General features: G+C 35.8%; 1 protein-coding gene across 2 annotated transcripts in view; it reads left to right on the top strand.

Annotated features, from left to right (window-relative positions):
* Nucleotides 1-1,871: 1,871 nt before the first annotated feature.
* Nucleotides 1,872-19,753, top strand: part of MCTP1 (multiple C2 and transmembrane domain containing 1) — a 107,147-nt gene continuing 89,265 nt past the window's right edge. For both annotated transcript variants that reach the window (XR_015696679.1, XM_087715725.1), the window contains exons 1-5: nt 1,872-1,971; nt 7,473-7,615; nt 8,002-8,081; nt 9,080-9,188; nt 17,281-17,319. Coding sequence is in view for 1 of the 2 variants with exons in the window: in XM_087715725.1 (XP_087571851.1) it covers nt 1,911-1,971; nt 7,473-7,615; nt 8,002-8,081; nt 9,080-9,188; nt 17,281-17,319 (432 nt within the window). In the remaining variant the exon portion in view is untranslated. The remainder of the gene's footprint in view (nt 1,972-7,472; nt 7,616-8,001; nt 8,082-9,079; nt 9,189-17,280; nt 17,320-19,753) is intronic.

The raw sequence follows: 19,753 nt of genomic DNA, 5'->3' as shown, positions 1-19,753 counted from the left end.
TTATAGATGTAGATTTCAGAAATGAATTCTCAGACTTAGTATATGACTCTTTAATAGAAGAAGTATCTAATACTTTGCTTATAGTAATAAGGCATGCATTGCTGACTCTAGAAACTTACTTGATTTATAGAGTTGTCAGTATACAGGTAATTTTATCAATAGATTTTCAAAAATGCTAAAAACAAATGCTGTAGTGTACTTCTGAACTGAAATAATGAAAGTTTTTTAAAATATCAGAAAATTAATTTAAAATGTAATTGCTACTTAAATTTTATTGATATCAAATTAATACTGCACAAAATAAATGTCCAACTCTGAATTAGAAGTGTATTATTGATGGTCTGTTTTTTATTATAAAAATATAATTGTCTTGAATAAAACAACTGTATGATGCCAGTGAAGCACCTGCAGGCAGGACAAGAAGCAATGGATGGAAAACTAATCAAGGATAAAACCAACCTAGCACTAAGAATAAATTTCTTGACAGTTCGAATGATCAGTGGATTGACTTTCCCCCAGAAGTTGTGGGTGCTCCAATACTGGAGATGTTTAAGAAGATATTGGGCAGCTATTTATCTGAAATAGTATAGGATTTCTTGCTAGAGCAGGGGTTGGACTAGACCACCAAGGTCCCTTTCAACTCTGTTATTCTGTTAAATTGTGCTCAGAAGTTGAGGTTTACCTGTAATGTGATTACATACAAGAGGTGGTATTCAGTAGGTTCTGACCAGTTCTGGAGAACCGGTAGCAGAAATTTTGAGTAGGTCAGAGAACTGGTAAATACCACCTCTGACTGGCCCCGACCCCATCAATTCTCTGCCTCCTGCGTCCCAGCTGATCGGAGGAAATGGGGATTTTACAGTATCCTTCCCTTGGAGTGGGGTGGGAATGTAGATTTTACAGTATCCTTCCCGTGCCACGCCCACCAAGGCATGCCCACCAAGCCACGCCACACCCATCAAGCCACACCCACAGAACCAGTAGTATTTTTTTTTGATACCACTGATACATACCTTATTATCCTGAAAGAAGATATATTGTGGTCTGTGAGACAACTATTGAATTTCTTATTGAACAATTTAAAGATTTTGTTTCTCAGTTAATGGAATGAAGGTATAGGTTTTCTGTAATATAAAATTGTGCCTTTTTTGCCTCTCATATTAATTTAAGAAAATTATTTAAGCTACTCATTAATGATACATTACTATAATTATTGAAAATGTTCAAAATAAAAATCTTCTTATAAAAGGATGCTGATATTTACAACAGTACACAAAAAAAACCCCACCCTAACCCCAATGGTAGTTGTGTAGGCCATGTAGAAAAATCGAAATCCAAATAGGCAGTAACTTTATTTAGACAACTGCATTTTGCAAAATTATTGAGATCTTTCTAGTATCAAGAAATTTGATAAAGACATGATAGTTATAAAAGTGCATGCAAAAAAATGTATTAATGACGAACTTCTGTTAACATTGCTTATTAAACTATATAAATGCATGGTTCCTAGACTTTTTGTTTTACCTGTTTAAGTTTTTTATTTCTATTCTGTTGATCATTGTTTTATCAAAACAGGAAAAGTAAATTGTAGATCAAACTGTTACCTATAAAATACAATTGATCTTTTCTGGGAAGATAATAATTTGCTTCCATCATTTTTATCTCAATTTTATGTATGTACTGAAAATTCGTAATATTTATAAATAGGAAGATAATTGTTAAAATCTATTACTGTCGGTCAATGATATTATTATGATATTATTATGTAGTTATGAGAATAAGGAATTCTAGTTTTCAAACAAAATAATTGAGAATATACTAAAACTGTTGTAAGGATATTTTAATATTTTCTTTATGCTTTTTAGAGATTTGGGACAAGTAATGTAGAATTACCACCTGCTGAACCAGGAATGTACCAGTTGGATATTACATTAAGACGAGGTACTAATTTAGCAGCTCGTGATAGAAGAGGTAAGAATATGCTTACAAATTGTTCTAATATAGTTAGCTTCCTAAAGACTGAGATGGGTCTGATAAATGGTAATACCGTTATTACATTACTTTATACATTTTGTAATGATAACTTTCACCTTAACATAAGGATTTTGTTTGTTTTAAATTATTTTTAAATTTTAAATTATTGTTTAGCAACTTATAAAATAGATGGCAAATAGTAAATTTGTATCAAACATATTTCTCTTATCTATGTTTTCTAAATTTAATAAGGCAATATACTATTCCCCCCAGACCTTTTTCTGGCCCCAGAATATAAACACATATTTTTTAAAAAATATGAGCAAAAGAATACATATTCACTCGCTGGCTTAGTCCTGGATTGGAAACCATGCATTGGTAATTCAAGACTGGACTGTGTAATCCCAGAATCTAAAAACACTGGAAAATGGAGTGGCTAAAGAAGAACCAGTATTGGCTGCTAGTTAGCTGTTGAGTATGTTCAAGTAATTGTTTTGTTTTGTGACTAGATGTATGCACACTTTTAATGATGTTGTGTTGGTATGTATTGTGTTGGAATATGTTATATTTTTATAGTTGAATATAGATCAGATTTGTGATAAATGGACATTAGAAACAGGATAGTTTACCATTGAAACAGTAATTAGATCACTGTGTGCTGTGCTGTGTCAGTTTAATACCAAGTGGTATTGGCAACACTGCGAGTCTTCAAATAGATCTAGGAAGAACAGAATCAAAGAGCCAAATCATGACCAGAATTTTTAGGCACCAATTGATTGGTCATTTAGAATTGAAAGTCAAGTATTTTTTTTAAAAAAGATTGCATTTGGCTTTTTTATTCTTAACTCTTAAAGCTGCTCTGATAAAATGGAAAATCCTTTAATGACATTGCAGTTTGATTTCATAGACACCATATGCACATACAAACATTAGCTAATAAGCTAGTTTTTTTTATGTTAACTGACATCTTTGACAAAAGCAGGCATCTCTCTTTGGTAGTTTTAATCCTATTTCACAGTCTAGCTTTATGCTTTGGGAATATATAATAATAAGCAATTCAATGAGATACAGTAATCTACTTACACTAACAAGTTTAACATATTTTAAATCACCTTATTTACTTTACAGTAGATATCTATCTCAGATATTTTCACAGTTGACCTAGACCCGGGTGGCGAACCTATGGCACACGTGCCACAGGAAGGATGTGGAGCCATTTGTCAAGGCACGTGAAGTGTTTCCCTATCAGCTGGCCAGCACGCATATGTGCGCTGGCCAGCTAAGTTCAGCCTTTTTTTAAAGCCATTTTTCGTCCTCCCCAGGCTCCAAAGGAAACAGCTCCCCCCCCCCGGAGGCCATCCGGAGCACAAAAAACCGCCCCTTCGGACTTCCAGTTTGCTCGTAGGGCCAGTTTAAGCCCTCCGAAGCCTTCAGGGGCCTTGCAGAGGCTTCCCTAAAGACTCTGGAGGACGAAAAATGACTCAACAGACAAACCGAAAGTCACTTAAACCGCCCCTACGAGCAAACCGGAAGTCTGTTCCTGAACTTCCGGTTTGCCCATAGGACCATTATTTTGCTCTCCGGAGACTTCAGGAAAGCTCGTGAAGCCCCGGGAGGGCCTCCGGGAGGGCGGAGGAGGCTGTTTTCGCCCTCCCCAGGCTCCTATAAAGCCTCTGGAGCCTGGGGAGGGTGAAAAAAATGCAAAAAATGGGGGGAGCGCCTGTCACACGCGCATGCGTGCTGGGGGGTGTCACACATTGCATTATGGGTGTGACATGCCCACACACCACCACCCCTGCGCTCCCCTTGCTTATGGCACGCAAGCCAAAAAAGGTTCTCCATTGCTGACCTATGACCTAGACTAAATGGAATTTGAAAAGCTTTGCTTTGTGAATTCTAAAAGGGTTTGGCTTTCAAACAGTGTTTGAAACTAACTATGGATGTGACAATATTGTAATATAATAAATGTTTGCTAAGGTTAGTTTTCTATTTTTTTGGGCTTGTGTTTATGTGGACAGCATGTTTGCAGAAATGAAGGGTTTCACTGGTTTACTTGTGCCTATTGGTTAAATCTGTCGGATTTGGTTAAAGGTGAAGATCAGGTCTTGGAAAAGATGTGTTTTCATTAATCTGTAGGCATTAATCTGTAGTTCATTAATCTGTAATCTGTCTTATTTTTAAATAAGACACTTATTTAAAAAGTTGATTCACCATTTCTGAACACTGCATGTTCTGTTACAAACAGCCATTTAAGATGTAGAGAAGAGGTCAAAGATAGGTCTGCTAGAAGAGACATGACTTCCCTAGATACTATTTCCCAGCTTATTTGGTCCCTACTTAAGAAATCTCTAATGTCACATCTTTAACGTTAATATTAATTGTGTTTATCATTAATCTTTGGAATTGTGTTTAATTTTGCTTGCCACATTGAGTGATCATCTGAGCAGAAATATGTGAATTTAAATGAAATATATAAATTATGTGAAATGCAAATAACTCCCTGCTTTATTAGGTAATTACTTTTGCATGACTGTTTTAATACTTGACTCCTTTCAGCTGAATTATGAGATTGACTATTCATGTGTTCTGTTTATTGACTGACCGACTGAAAATTGTATTTAATTCACTTTAGTTACTTAGTGATCACTTTGTGTGCAACATTTTATAGAATACAAGAAAGATGCTGCAGATGAAGATGAAAATTTCTTTTTCTATTTTCTTTTTCTGTACTTTTTTCTTTTTCCTTTTATAAAACTGTTTTTTAATTCTGTAGGTGTGTTCATTTTACTTATATAATATATTTAATAAAATTGATAAAAAAGAGGGATAATTGTGACTTCATAAAGGTACAATCAAAAATTCACTACATGGGGAAAAACTGGAACATGAAGTGTAAAATTTATCAAGACTCATAATTAGCATTTTTGCGTTCTTTTGAAGTTTCTCAATGTCATTGGATCAAAGTTTATACAAATGAAAAGTCATATTATATATATTATAATAAGTCATCCCAGCAAGATTATTCTGCACGTTATGTGATAAATTATGAATCAGCACTCTAATCCATCCAATTCTAGTGAATAACATTTGCTGTTTTAATGTACAGTCTGGTAAATTGGTTGTCAGAGAGGATCATATCATTATGAAGAATCTAAAATTTTGCCCAGGAACATTGTCAGAACAATAGTTCTGAGAATCATAAACTATTCCATGAGTACTGTATATAAAAATTTAGAATTAGTAATAGAAGAAATTGAGAACATTATGGCAATGTTATTCATTAGGTAAGATTAATAATCAATAGCATATTTCTCTTGAAAAATGAACTCTACAACAAAATGCTATAAAGACCATTTTAAAACATAGACTAGAAAGTAAGTTTACAAACTAGTGAATATTTTAACTCTGTAAAAAGGGTAGATTTCTTGTTGTGCAAACTTAACTTTATATAAAATTTATTTCAACAATTCAGCAAGATAGTGGTCATATAATTATATCTTGAACAGAAATGATGTAGTCTAAATAGTTTCTCAAAATAATGGACCTGTTAATTTTTTTGTGTGTGTTTTATGGAAATTGATAAGTAAGGTTGCAGAACTTATGTGGATTCCTATGTATTGCAGAAAAGGTTCAGTAAATGTATGCCATCAGAGGAAGTGTAAGAATGGTATAGGAAAAGCTGGAAAAAAGGAGCTAGTGCTGTTTATTGCTTCATAATTCTTGTTCTATAAGAAGCTGTTTATTGCTTCTTATAGAACAAGAATTATCCCCATTATTTATCTTATTCATTGTATCGTGTGATTTGACACATGACACATACAATAAATAATATTGCTGTAAATAATACTGTGGTGTTAAATCAAGGATTACCTGGTTGCAACCTAATCCATTCTCCTGGATTTGCACAAGGCTTTCTGTCACTCTGATTAACATTCCTCCTTCATTCTTAAGATAAAATGCTATTCTTCCAGCAATTTGTAAATATATCAATCATGGTATATTTCATCTTATCCTGAATAATTCTTGCTAATGTGTTTAATCTATGATCTATGGACAGCTGTTAACAGGATTGACTACAGGATTGCTGTTTTATGAGCCCATGATTTGTGTAGGTTTGTAACTGAGCATCAAAAGAAAGAATTTTGCTGTCATACTGCCACCATGTGCTCAGCAAGGACTGTTGCTGTTACAATTGCTTTCAGGGATTTTTTAAATAGTGAGACTAAAAAATACTTAAAAATATTTTTAAATAAAGTAACAATTGCCATATTAGAATATAGGATAAAAAAGCCTTAAATATTTCAGTTAATATTAGAAGTCTGCTTGAAATATTGTTTACTCAGACAGCTGACTTGGCAAGTTTGCATTTTGAATTAAAATGGAAATGAATGAAATATGTTAAACACAGGTTATATTTGTTATGGGCAACTTACTCAACTTTATATTTACATGGCATGATACTTTTAATGGTAAATATTGATTAAATCACATCAGTAAAATTTTGTTTCTAAATTTCATTTACCTTCTAAATAATGCATGCAAATATATGTCTATACACTTTTTGCTCACATTTTATTGCAGAATTTAATGTTATAATTGGCTATTTAAATTCTGAATCTAGATTGAATATACTAAAGAGTATGTGGAGATACGTTTCATATTATTCAGAGAGGGGGGGATAATTTGATAGATGGTGTATAAACACAAAGGTTTAGAACAATGTAGAACAAATTCAGATATTAAACTACTGCTTCCTTGTTTTTTGTATTGCTTTATTGACCTCAAATATTTTGTTTGTTTCTGTTGTGAAAAGTTTAGAATCTTTTAGTTATTGAGAAAGAGATTAATAAAGGATATTTCCAATATTTATCAAAATAGAGCATTAATCTGAATTTTACTTTGTTTTTACTTAACCTGATTATACACTGGAAGAAAATTTTGCCTTGTTATTGCCTGATGAAATATTACAAAAATATAAATTGTATTTATGCAATGATTTTTAATAACTGAAAATGCATTCCATGTTGCTTTTATTCACAGTAATGTGCAATATGCATGCAGTGCTTACTGTAAAGTAAAGTAGAAATAAACACTTTACAACCAGGAACAATTATTTAATATAAAACAGAAGATATTTTATTCTGGGAATTACATGTTTTGCTTTAAGAATTAATTATGAGTTTATTCTCTTTTTCAGGAGTATTTTTAAGTGCTAATTTTAAAGAAACTATACAAAAGCACTGATGAAGTTTCATGATATCCACCATATAGAGTACCTATTATATAAAAAAGCAAGGAAAATAAATAATAAATAAATAATATATTGAATTTCAAAGAAAATAAATGTATAGAATTGATCCAATCTCATTCTTATCTTAATCTTTTAAAAATGTTTGTTACTCAAGTCATCTAAAAAGAGAAAACTAGCTGCTTATTCTTGTTTTTATGAGCTCCCAAGAATACCTAGTTTTTATATATGACCTTAACTTTTGCTTCAGGAACAAGTGATCCATATGTCAAATTTAAACTTGGCGGAAAAGAAATCTTTAGAAGTAAAACAATCAGTAAGAATCTTAATCCTGTATGGGAGGAAAGAACTTCCATTCTTATTGAACACTTAAGGGAACAATTATATATAAAGGTAAGCCGCATCCAGTTCTTAAAAATAGCAATAATGGTATATCTTACTGATCTCTTAGCTTAGTCTTGTTACAAAAATATTGTTAAAAGACACAATACAACATCCTTATTAAAATTGCAACAGCCATCAAAATATTCCAGTATACAATGAAATAAAGTCTTCATAACTTTGATTAATGTTTGGTAAATTATGCCAGAGAAAGAAAAAGAAATAGTAAAATTGAACTTTAAAGGTGTATTTTATAAAAATGAGTACATAAATCTTGAGACCAATTAATTTGCAGTATCATCTAGTAATTGCATGCCTCATGTATCTATTTGTGTTAACATTGGCTTGTTTAATTTAAGAAATTGTTTTTATTAATAAGTGTTGTTTGTTCATCTTAGGTTTTTGATTATGATTTTGGACTTCAAGATGATTTCATGGGGTCAGCTTTTTTGGACCTGAATTCCCTAGAACAAAATAGGTATCGTTTTATAAAACTCAATGAATTTCATGAGGCATTTTTTTCTATTTCAATGTGACTAGAGATACTGAGAAAAAAAAGAACAACAACCTGAATGCTATACTACCAATACTAGTTAAATTAAAAGTACTAGAGTTGAATTATCACAAATTTATGAAAAGAGAACTAGGAACTCTTGCCTTACTTTTCCCTCCTCATCTAGTTTTCTTTCAGTTTTACATCTTTAAAACTACTTTGGGAGCATTTCAGACTGGAAGGGTATAGTGTTTGAATTTAGATGATCAGTTATAGTGAGGTCTCCATATTTGTGGTGGTAAGTGTCCACCATATTCTCATCCAAATGGCCCCAGATACTTTCTACATATGTCTGAACACTTTGTGAGATAGAAGAAACAGGCAATAGAAGAAACAGGGGTGTTGAAGTGGAGGGTAGTCCCTTAACTTGGAACAAACAAGACTTGGAGTTGAGAAGGACCAAGTTGGGAATGGCTTGGATCATGATGGGTCCTTGGCTAATGACCAGTAGAATTCAATTAATGACAGCAAAAGGATTGCTGGGATTGCATTGTTAAGCATGATGTCGTATTTTGACCACATCTCTTAGTGATAGAAATTCTGTTACTAGTTGCCATTGTAACTCAAGAACTACCTATTTACTTTGATTTTACTAAATATTGAAAGTTTGGGTAAGGAAAAATATCCAAACTTTCAAGTATTTAGTAAAAGTTTGTACAGACCCAAAGTTTTTTTATCTAGGATAGGGTGAACATTGTATTCCTGTCATTTTAAGATGTCAGACAGTCCTTGATATATATTAAGAGCTTTATCCATAAGTTTACATAAATCCTTGTTCTTGCTTTACATTCCTCATTGTTTATTTAGTGAAGGTGACAGAAAGGAAAACATAACTCATGACTTCTTAAACCCTTTGGCCTGGGGTAGGCAGTCTAGAGCATCAATTTTAGTGTTTTCATTTTTGTATTGACTTGTTTTTCTAGGCCTGTTGATGTTACATTGAGTCTGAAGGACTCACATTATCCTGACCAAGATCTTGGGACTATACTGTTAACTGTGTTGCTCACCCCAAAAGAACAGCAGAGGGAAGGGGTAAGTGTATGCTAAATAAGTCATATAAGCAAAACTTCAAGTTTCTGATTGGCCTATAAATGCCTGGACTTGTATCTGTCAGAGATGCTAATTAAAAGAGAGTACATTTTTTCCAAGTATGTATATAAATGAATGTATACAATTGAACATCACATTCTAAACATTTACAGCTAGGGATGAGCTTTTGTGATGGATTTGACTATAATATAATTGTAATGAGATAGAACAGAATATATAATTAATATAGAATATATTTCATACAAAGAAAGTCAAATTTAGGACTTTGTTTTCAAGATCAACTTATAGTGAACCTTGCCATTAAGCAAACAGTGAACAATTTCAGAAGAAGAATGAAATGCCTCACCATTTTTTTAAAAGCGAGGCCAAAAAAGAGGCCAGAAGCAAGGAATTGTTTATTAAGAATTGGTAATAACCTAATCACATGCTTTGAATAAAAATAAAACAAATTTTCCTTGTTCAAGTATTCACAAGTAAATATCTTTAAACTGGTATGTCAGAAAAAACATTATTTGGAAATATGAGTCCAACTATCTCTTCCTAGGTAATATTATTCAATATTTTTATTACTTTTCCTCTAGTAGAGAGAACCAGCAAAAGTCTGAGGCACAGCCCTGAAAAATTTCCAAAAGTTGTTATCAAATTAAAATCTGTAATATGACAGAATGAGGGGAAGTTTTTAAATGCTATATGTAACTGAGTTACATTTAAATGGAATCAGATTTCTACTTTGCCTTACCCACAGCTTTTTCTAATGAGGCATGCACAGCCCGTCAGCAAGATTCAAAGCAATTCTGTCTATTCTGTTTCACTCCCACAATCATCAAGGTACAGGATCAATTAAGCTGAGAGATAGTGACCAGCTCAAAGTCGCCTACTGAGGCTATGTACTTGAATGTGGACATCCTAATCATAATTCAATATCCTAACTTCTGTACCATTTTATCACTCTCACAATTGTGCAGAATTTTAGAAGAGAAAAAATGGTTATGGAATGTCATCCTTTGTTATCTGTGAAAAATTAGTAGATAGCTGCCATTGTATATTTTAAATAATTCTACTTTTTAAATTAGTTTTTTTGTTGCAGTAATTTGGAAAAATTACAGTATGGAAGAATTTTCATCAGATATTTATTCTATAAGTTGTCAAAACAAATTATATTTTAATTACTTCATACCAACCATCCAGTCATACTGTAATGGTAACTTGAAAAGTATCAGAGATTGGATAAAAATATTGAATTAAATTGTGAGTTTGTCGTGCTTCAAAACATATGTGCAATGGAAAGGCATCTCATAATAAGTTTTTGTCATGTATAGTATATGCTTTTAATAACATACATCTCATAATAAATGTAAATGCCTAGTAGCCAATGCATGGTTACCTGAGACATAAAGAATCTTGATATAGACCATATTATGCAACATAATATGGAACATATTATGGTTATATGCTAATTTATTATTGGGTTAAAAGTAGCTTTCATTATAAAAGGATTAATTAAAATTAATATTATGCTCTGTATAATGTGCACAGAGACCCATTGATTAAAATTAATTTAAGTGTAAGTATTCATGAATTAATGAAAGTTCAAATGGAACTTCAAATCCATCTTAACAACCACATGTTTTAAGTATTTTGGAAAATTGCAATATCAAGAACATGTTATAGAACATGTTTTTAATGATATGGCTCTGGTCATAGAAGCAAAAGAGTAAAATATTTTCAATTAAAGGGAATGGAATTGAATTGTTGACATGTTAGATTAGGAATTGTTAATGATGGAGTTTTAATGAGTGCTAAAAAGGACAGCAGAAACATTCTATTTGGCTAATAGTAGCAGAAAAAAAACTATTTTCTGTTTGCTCTACATCAGTTCAAACTTCTCATAGTTTAAAGAGGTGACATGCTTTCAAAATGTTTTTAATTTATTTTAAGGATTAAAACATAATTTAAAACTTTTCTATATTGGGGTAGATGCTTAGATTCTTCATATTGTCTCCATGATTCACACGCATCATAACAACATGCAATCTTCTGGAATTTATAGAATTTATTGATGGGAACATTTCTTCATAGCATAGATACGCAACACTTGTTGAATCTCTTCAGTTTTTCAATTTCTGCAATGAATATATATAGCATATTCATTCTCACAGCTGCTTCATTCATGTTCCCAATTCGTTAAAACAAGGTTTCACTGGCATTTTTCATGCATGAGCAATTTTTGGTCAAAGGCTACAAGCCCTTGTACAGGTAGTTCTTGCTTAACGTTCACCCAGTACTTGTACTGTGTTTCCCCGAAAATAAGACAGGGTCTTATTTTCTTTTGGCCCTCCAAATGTTGCTTGGGCTAATTATTGGGGGGGGAGGCTTATTGGTTTGGGGTTGCCTGGTGGCTGCTCTCTTGCGAGCGGGTATCAGGGGTAAACGGCTGTGTTGCAGCAGCGTAACACAGCAGCCATGAGGTGACTACGCTCATGAGGAGCCGCCCGGCAACCCCCCTTTCCAGCTGGACAGAATGCCACTCACCGACCCAGTAATATCCCAAAGGCACTAAGCCGTGTGGCGCTCTGCCCGGCTGGAAAGGGAGGTTGCGTGAGCACCTGTTCTGCCCCAGCTTGCATGCTTCCCAGCCTCACCATGCCTTGGCCCAACTCTCCCTGCATAACCGGCTCCAAACTCCGGAGATCCACTGCTGAGTTTTCCGGCAGCGGCTGCTCTGGGACTATGTTCTATGGTTGTAGGCTGGCTGTTGGAAGACTCTGGTGGCACCATGCAGATTAGCGCCTTTGGGATATTACTGAGTCGATGAGTGGCATTCTGCCCGGCTGGAAAGGGGGGTTGCCGGGCAGCTGCTCATGAGAGCAGCCGCCTGGCAACCCCCCAGTCCAGCTGGGCACAGCGCCACTCACCAACCTGGCGGTATCTTGAAGGCAGCAAGCAATGTGAGCGGCTTTGAATCCCTCCCCTGACTCCTGTGGCTTGGCGCCTTCGGGATATCGCTAGGTTGGTGAGTAGCGTTCTGCCTGGCTGCAGGGGGGGTTGTCCAGGGGGCTTATTATTGGGGGATGGTGTATATTTTTGCCCACAGGAAAATATGGCATGGTTTTATTATCAGGACATGTCATAGTTTCGGGGAAACACGGTAGTTGTAGCCGAGTAGTGTTCTGACCCAGCCCACATAAGCAATAAGAAACCACTTACTCACGAGTAAACCAGATTTCTTTATTCAAACAGGGAAGGAACAATCTTGTCATGTTGCATAAACAACCCCAAAAGTAATTAGTCACAAATGAAAGTGTTTTCCTCTTCTGAAATAGGGCAAGAATAGTCTTTGTTTACATGAGAACTCAAGATAGAAAGTCCTTTCAATGATTAAACCAAGCAGAAACAGTCCCTGTTCATACTAGTTGAGGCAAATTCACTCCCTGTTATTTCCCAGCAGGGAGATTCAGTTGGAACCTCAAATACAGAGCAATTAGGCCCAACCAACCTGATTCTGGCAAAGAAATCCAGCTTATTGCCTTCAATTGCTCTGCTCTCCTTTCTACACATATGCGTATCTGGGATGGGCCACATCCAGGGGTAAAATCCAGCAAGTTATGACAGGTTCTGGAGAACCAGTCGTGGAAATTTTGGGTAGTTCAGAGAACTGGCAAATGCCACCTCTGACTGGCCCAAGAGTGGGGTGGGGATGGAGATTTTGCAGTACCCTTCCCCTGCCACGCCTACCAAGCCATGCCAATCATACCATGCCACACCCACCAAACCAGTAGTAAAAAAATTGAATTTCAGCACTGGCTACATCTGTTCCTCCCCATTCAGGTCAGGCCCCAAAGACAGCTGCCTATCCACCAAGAAGTGGCCAGGAGACTCTGACTCTGGCTCTGCCTCTGATTCTGCTTCCTCATCAGAACCTTTCAAAGAGCTGGCCCAGGCTCCCCCATCTCCTCGTCTGACTCTGCTGCTAGCTTTGTTGGCAGCCGATGGGCCACAATAGGTAGTGCCCGTGTGGTCACATGTTCATGATTCAGAGGCCTTGCAACCTGCTCCATTGGTAGGCTCATAATTATGATTTTGCAATATCTTGCAGCACATGAATGCATTTGTAACCTTAACTGCAGCTGCCAATATGCAAAGTCAAAGGAAAACTAGCAGGAGGTTGCAAATGATGATTAAGTGATCCTGAGATGCTGTGACCATGTGAGATTTGTGTAATGACCGCAACTGCAACTGCTGGAAGTGCTATCATAAGTCAGTACAGTCACATGACACTTTGTGATCACATTGCTTCATAGTAGAGTTCCCAATCCCAATTACAATCTGTGAGTGAGGGCTACCTGTATGTGTTTCTTTGTTAACTTTTTTTCTATGGCTCTGAAGACATCATTGTGCTGTACTAAATTTTGCATTCTTGGGAGGACACAGCTATTGCTTTTCTTGCATTGAGAGAGGACTTATAATAAACTTTTGTAAGCACCAATATAATTCCTCTTCTATGAATTTTCCTTTGGAGGCAAAAAGTGGTAGGAGATGCTGAGCGTATAATCGGTTTCGTCATGTGTTTCACCTCCTAAGATCAGGGAGAAGCTTTAGTAGAGGTAAATCTGGTGTTGTAAAGGCCTAACAAAGAAATGCAGCTCCTATGACTTTGACTTAGTGTCACTCAGCCCTCAAACATCCAGATAACAGACAAGGTAACAACTAAAGACATAATTGCAGAGGAATTTAAGATTAATCTGTGAGAAAACTAGATCAGACAAGGACTATCAAGGTCAAATATAAGTTTGGTTCATTTAGTGCAGCTAGAACAATGTGATTGTGATAACCTTTTCTCAGTTTCTTCTGTGAAGATTTCCTTTTTATTCCGGCTTTAAATTCTGATGACTTTGTGTTTGGATAACATTCTCTTTCTGCTTGTTCTTATATACTATGCATCTGTCTGATCAAAATGTTACAGTTTCGGAATGGATTTATGATTTTGAAGTAAAGTCTATTGTTCTAATTGCCCACAAATACAAATACTTGTTGCAAGACCAGAATATTGCTTTTCTTCATCCAACGCTTCTTCATCCAACATTTGAAAAGTGACTAAGGGCTTTTGGTGCATCACTATTTCTTTGACAATTCCCTGGATTCCTCAATTTTGTTGTTGGAACAAGGAAAAAAACTTTTTAAATCAACGACATTTGATAAATTTGCTAAAGCAAACATCCCACCAAAATCTATGACCAAGATTACCATATTTTTCAGAGTATAAGACGCACCAAGGTTTTGAAGAGGCAAATAAAAAAAGTAGGTAGGTAGGTAGGTAGGTAGGTAGGTAGGTAGGTAGGTAGGTAGAGGGATAGAGAGGGAGAGAAAGAGAGAAATAGGTAGGTAGGTAGGTAGGTAGGTAGGTAGGGAGAGAGAGAGAGTAGTTAGGTAGGTAGGTAGATAAAGGGATACAGAGAGAGAGAGAAATATAGAGAGTGTCGGTAGGTAGGGTGATAGACAGAGAAATAGAGAGAGAGAGAAATAGTCGATAGGTAGAGAGAGAGAGTAGGTAGGTAGGTAGGTAGATAAAGGGAGAGAGATAGAAATACAGTAAGTAGGGAGAGAGAGAGTAGGTAGGTAGGTAGAGGGATATAGAGAGAGAAATAGAGAGAGAGAGAGAAATAAATAGGAAGGGAGAGAGAGTAGTTAGGTAGGTAGATAAAGGGAAAGAGAGAGAAATACAGTAGGTAAGTAGGGAGAGAGAGAATAGGTAGGTAGGTAGAGGGATAGAGAGAAATAGATATAGAAATACAATAGGTAGGTAGGGAGAGAGAGTGTGTAGGTAGGTGGTAGGTAGATAGAGGGATAGAGAGAGAGAAATAGAGAGATACAGTAGATAGGTAGGTGTTTCTGCTGGCACAGCACTTGATCAATGTCTCATCAATCAGTTAAAGAGCTTTTGGAAAGGAAAAAAAAGTTTTTGCACTCTACAAACTTCCCCAAAACAGCCTGTTTTTCATGAAAACAGGCCTGTTCCCCCCCCCCCCCCAAAAATGTATGAATAGCCTTGCAGAGTGCTCTGGGGGGGGGAGAGAAATGAGCAAAAAATGGGCCCATTTTTTGTCAAAAAAATATCCATGCATAGCCTTATGGAGGCTTATAGAGTGCTGCTGGGGGCTGGGGGGGGACATCCCATTTTTGCTGATTTCTGCCCTCCCCAGCCCCCAGGAGCTCTCTGAAAGCCTCCTTAAGGCTATGCACGGCCATTTTGGTGAAGGGGCGGGGCTTCGGGAGGCAAAAAATGCTGTATTTGATGTATAAGACGCACCCAGCTATTCAGCCTCTTTTTTGAAGAAAGAAGGTGCATCTTATACTCCAAAAAATACAGTAAATAAGAAAACAAAAGGACCTCTACTGCAAGTACGGAGCCCTGTATTTATGGATCTTTTACCCTGCCGGTTTCGTCAATCTTCAATCCTGCCTTCAATTCTGTTTTCCATTCAGATTTGGGTCTCAGTTTTAAAGGAAGAAATCAGTAATTGAAGTACACCAATATCTTTTTCTCTATACCAGAAACAAAGTTCTTCTTTTCCTCCATGTCAGGATTTTAGTGATAAAAGGAAATTTCATTATGTTGATCCTGCTTTTGGCAAATGGCAGTCCCTAGTTTCTCTTAGTTCCCTGACCTATTGTTAAGTGTGGCTTTCTCCCAGAGCTGAACATTGTCCTACACATCAAGCCTTTATTGGTCTTGATTAATGCACACTGGCTCACTGGAGTAGCCCTTTATACTGTATTACTAAAGAAATGCAGGTTCAGATATCAGCTCTGATTTATACTTGTTCTTCATGCAGGTGTCATGACTATAATCTTAACTACAGTTATTATTTATAAAGAAAAACTCCCTAAATCAAGAGACTCCTGTAGTATCATTTTTATATATCTCTTTGAACTTGGGATGTTTTTCAGTGCAGTTTTTCACATCTGAACTCCACTATGTGTATAGCTTTGGCTGAGATCATTCTCCACTATCAGGGAATCAATCTTCTATCTTCAGATGCTCTTCAACAACCTTACAACTGCTCTACATTTTGGGATACTACTTGGGGAACCTAGTTGATAAGGTGCATAGCAGCATATCATCAAAGTGAAACTCTTAGTACTTTGGACAATGCCAGGGTGGTTTGTTACATTCACAAAAAAGATGATACCAAGTCTCCGGTTTTTATGCCTCCACTGAAATTTTCTTATTGTAAATGTATGTCAAAAGACAGCTTTGTCCATGAAGCCTTTCAGGCTTGACTATTAAATTAGTGCTAAGGCATTTTTTTTAAAAAAAAATCGTTTAAGAAAAATTAAGCATAAGACAATAGTGCCTGAATTTTTTAAAATTGTTTTTTAAATAATCAAATTCAAGTAAACACTCTGATTACTTAATAAACAAATAGCAATAATACTTAGACTTATATACTGCTTCAAAGTGTTTTACAGCAATCTTTAAGTGGTTTACAGAGTCAGCATATTGCCCATCAATCTGGGTCCTCATTTTACTGACCTTGGAATGATAGAAGTCTGAGTCAACCTTGAGTTGGTCAGGATTGAGGGAATTGAACTCCTGGCAATGTGAACAGAGTTAGCCTGCAATACTGCTTTCTAACCACTGCGCCATCATAACTCATACTTGTTCAAAATTTATCTTTCCTTGTATGTGGATGCCTATCATAAGTACTTGTTATATTAGAGGTTCCTCGGTCATATTGCTGAGTGAGGTCTTCAATTTCTATATATCTTGTGTTCTGTGAAAGAGTAGCATGAACTAGGATGCTCCTACTTCCAGATAATTTTCATTTCTTGTTCTTTTTGAGATCTTCACTACATCTTCAGGTTATCATATGCAATTTCTATTCTTCATTAAATAATAGGAGCTTAAATCGTAATTGTGTTTCAATGTGAATGTTTGTGGCTGTTTGATTTCTGTCTTCAATTGTTTAAAATTTGTCTGATGTTTTGTCATGTGCATTACTCATTTAGAAGGCAGTTGGCCTTTCTATATGAACAAGTAAAAGGTGATTAAAATGCTCTATTTTATTTGCAGACAATGCTAATGAGGAAGAGTTGGAAAAGAACAAGTAAGGTAATTCTTGGCATGTAGTCTTGAAATAACTGATATTTTATAATTTATCATGTTAAACTTCAGGTTGTGACATGTAGCTTATTATTTTATTCTCTGTTGTATAAACATGACAATGGAATGATCCTTTCTAATAGCTCTATAGAACTAAGTTGGTTCAGTAGTTAAGGCTAAAAACCAGACTAGAAAACAGATGACTCTGAATTTTAGGATGAAAGCCAGATCAATGACTTTGGGCCAGTCACTCTTTCTTGGCCCAACACACCTCACAGGATTGCTGTTGTGAGGAAAGTAAGAGGAGGAAAAGATAACTTAGAAAAATAATAAAGGCAGAAAATTAAATAAATAAATAAATGCATTAGAATATTTGAATGCATATAAGTGTAGTTAAGACAGACAATAATAAGTGTAGTTAAGATAGACAATAATTGCTATTTTTGAACTATATAGATACATGAGGTTATGTTCTAGAACCATGATGGGAAACCTATGGCTCATGTGTCACCGGTGGTACGCAGAGCCATATTTGGTGGCACGCCAGCTGTCAGCTCCACCATGCATGTGTTTTTCACCCTTCCAGAGAACCAGGGGAGGCCATTTTCGCCCTCCCCAAGCTTTAGGAAAGCCTCCAGAGGCTGGGGAGGGCTAAAAACAGTCCCAACGGGCCAACTGGAAGTTTGTTCCTGAACTTCTGGTTGGGTCGTTGGTGCCATTTTTCACTTTTCCAAGTCTCCAGAGGTTTTGCTGAAGCCTAGGGAGGGTGAAAATGGTCTCCCCTGGCCCCCCGAGGTCCCCTGAAAGCCAGAAATGGATTGTTTCCGAACATCTGGTTGGTCCACTGAGGCTGTTTTTTGCCCTCTCCAGGCTCTGGAGGCTTTCCTGAAGCCTGGGGAGGGCAAAAAATGGTCCAATGGGCCAACCAGAAGTTCAGATATGATTCATTTCCGGTTTCCGAAGGACCTCTGGGGAGCCGTGGAAAGTTGTTTTCGTCCTCCCCAGGCTTCAGGAAAGCCTCCAGAACCTGGGGAGGGGTCGTTGCGCGTGTGTGTGTGTGTGTGGGGAGATTGAGTGGGCACGTGTGTGTGCAGTTTCGGTACACCCTAAGAAAAAGGTTCACCATCACTGTTCTAGAACATTTTGCTTTTGGAAATCATAAATTCCATGCTAAAAATAAGGAACAAGAATCTAAAACTGGTGGTTGTTTATTATTATTTGGTACAAGTTTATGCTGGAGTTCTTGTCTGTTAGCAATCTTCTGTCACTTGATTCTGTTTTTGTATGTTCCTATGAATAATATAGCTTTTGCTTTTCTAGCTATAGAAACGTTGTATTGTTCTCTTAATAGTGTTAGAAGGTAGGATGAGGTGTCTGACGATTGTTCCTAGATATTTGCTCTTTCTTACCACTCCTTCTGATTATTCAATTTTTATTTGGGATCCAATTCTGACCACCCAGTAATTGTTGTCATTATTGAATTTGTAGAGTGGTTTGGTTTTTTTTGCTCTGATACAATGCTTTTCTTGAAATAAGACCAATAAAATACATGTTTGTTTTCAATATTAGAAAAGAGATTCTTAGCTACTGGCAATTATCCACGAATAATTGTGCTGGGTTATACTTAGGACATGAGTAGGAGTTGCTATGTGATTTAATATATCTAAGAAGGAATTTTCCTGTTCTCAATTTCAGTTTGAAGTTTGAACAGTGTTTTCTGCTTTTGCATTGACTTGTGAATAGTATGGGCTCTTTATAATATTACTAAAGTTATACTTCCATGTGAAGAGTATAAAATGTTTTCTTGACAGTTATGCAGCATTATCAATTTAGGAATTCATTAGGATGTCATCATATACTTGTATTTTTTGAGCACATAATAAGACTTGGTAGAGTAGTTGTTATACGGAGATAACCTGAAAAAAATAATGTATGGCAGCTAAATATTAATGCATTTGAACTTCACAAATATCGGCTCCAACATCTCAGAGGATTTATTTTGAACTGCGTTTTGTTTTGCCAAAAAGTCACTTTTTCACAAAAGTGTGTCTTTTCAAAATTTGTTTTCTTTTGTTTCAGGTCTGTGTAGATGCCATTTTTCTTGTGTTCTGGATTTACTCTCAACCTACTCTTTTTTCCAATATTTAATTCAATATTCAGTGTTAGACTAGAATTTTAGCATCTACCTGATTATTTTTATTTATTTCAATTGTTTATGGGTGCCTACACAAAAAGACTCTGGATAGTGTACAAAATCAGAAAATTTAAAAAAAAAACATAAAACCACACAGATAGCCCAGAGTATACAGTTACAACAGCAACATAAAGTAACAACAGGAGCCCCCAAAATACATTAATCCCAGGCCTGGCAACAATTCTAGATTTTAACAGCTTTCTGGAGCCCCAGGAAAGAAGGCATAGTCCTTATCTCTAGAAGGATGCT

This window comes from Thamnophis sirtalis, unplaced genomic scaffold (genome assembly GCF_051295495.1).
Source record: "Thamnophis sirtalis isolate CommonGarterSnake01/CBP01778 unplaced genomic scaffold, rThaSir2_p1.2 scaffold_5, whole genome shotgun sequence".
Taxonomy (NCBI): domain Eukaryota; kingdom Metazoa; phylum Chordata; class Lepidosauria; order Squamata; family Natricidae; genus Thamnophis; species Thamnophis sirtalis.
This window is presented reverse-complemented; position numbering and strand designations above follow the sequence as displayed.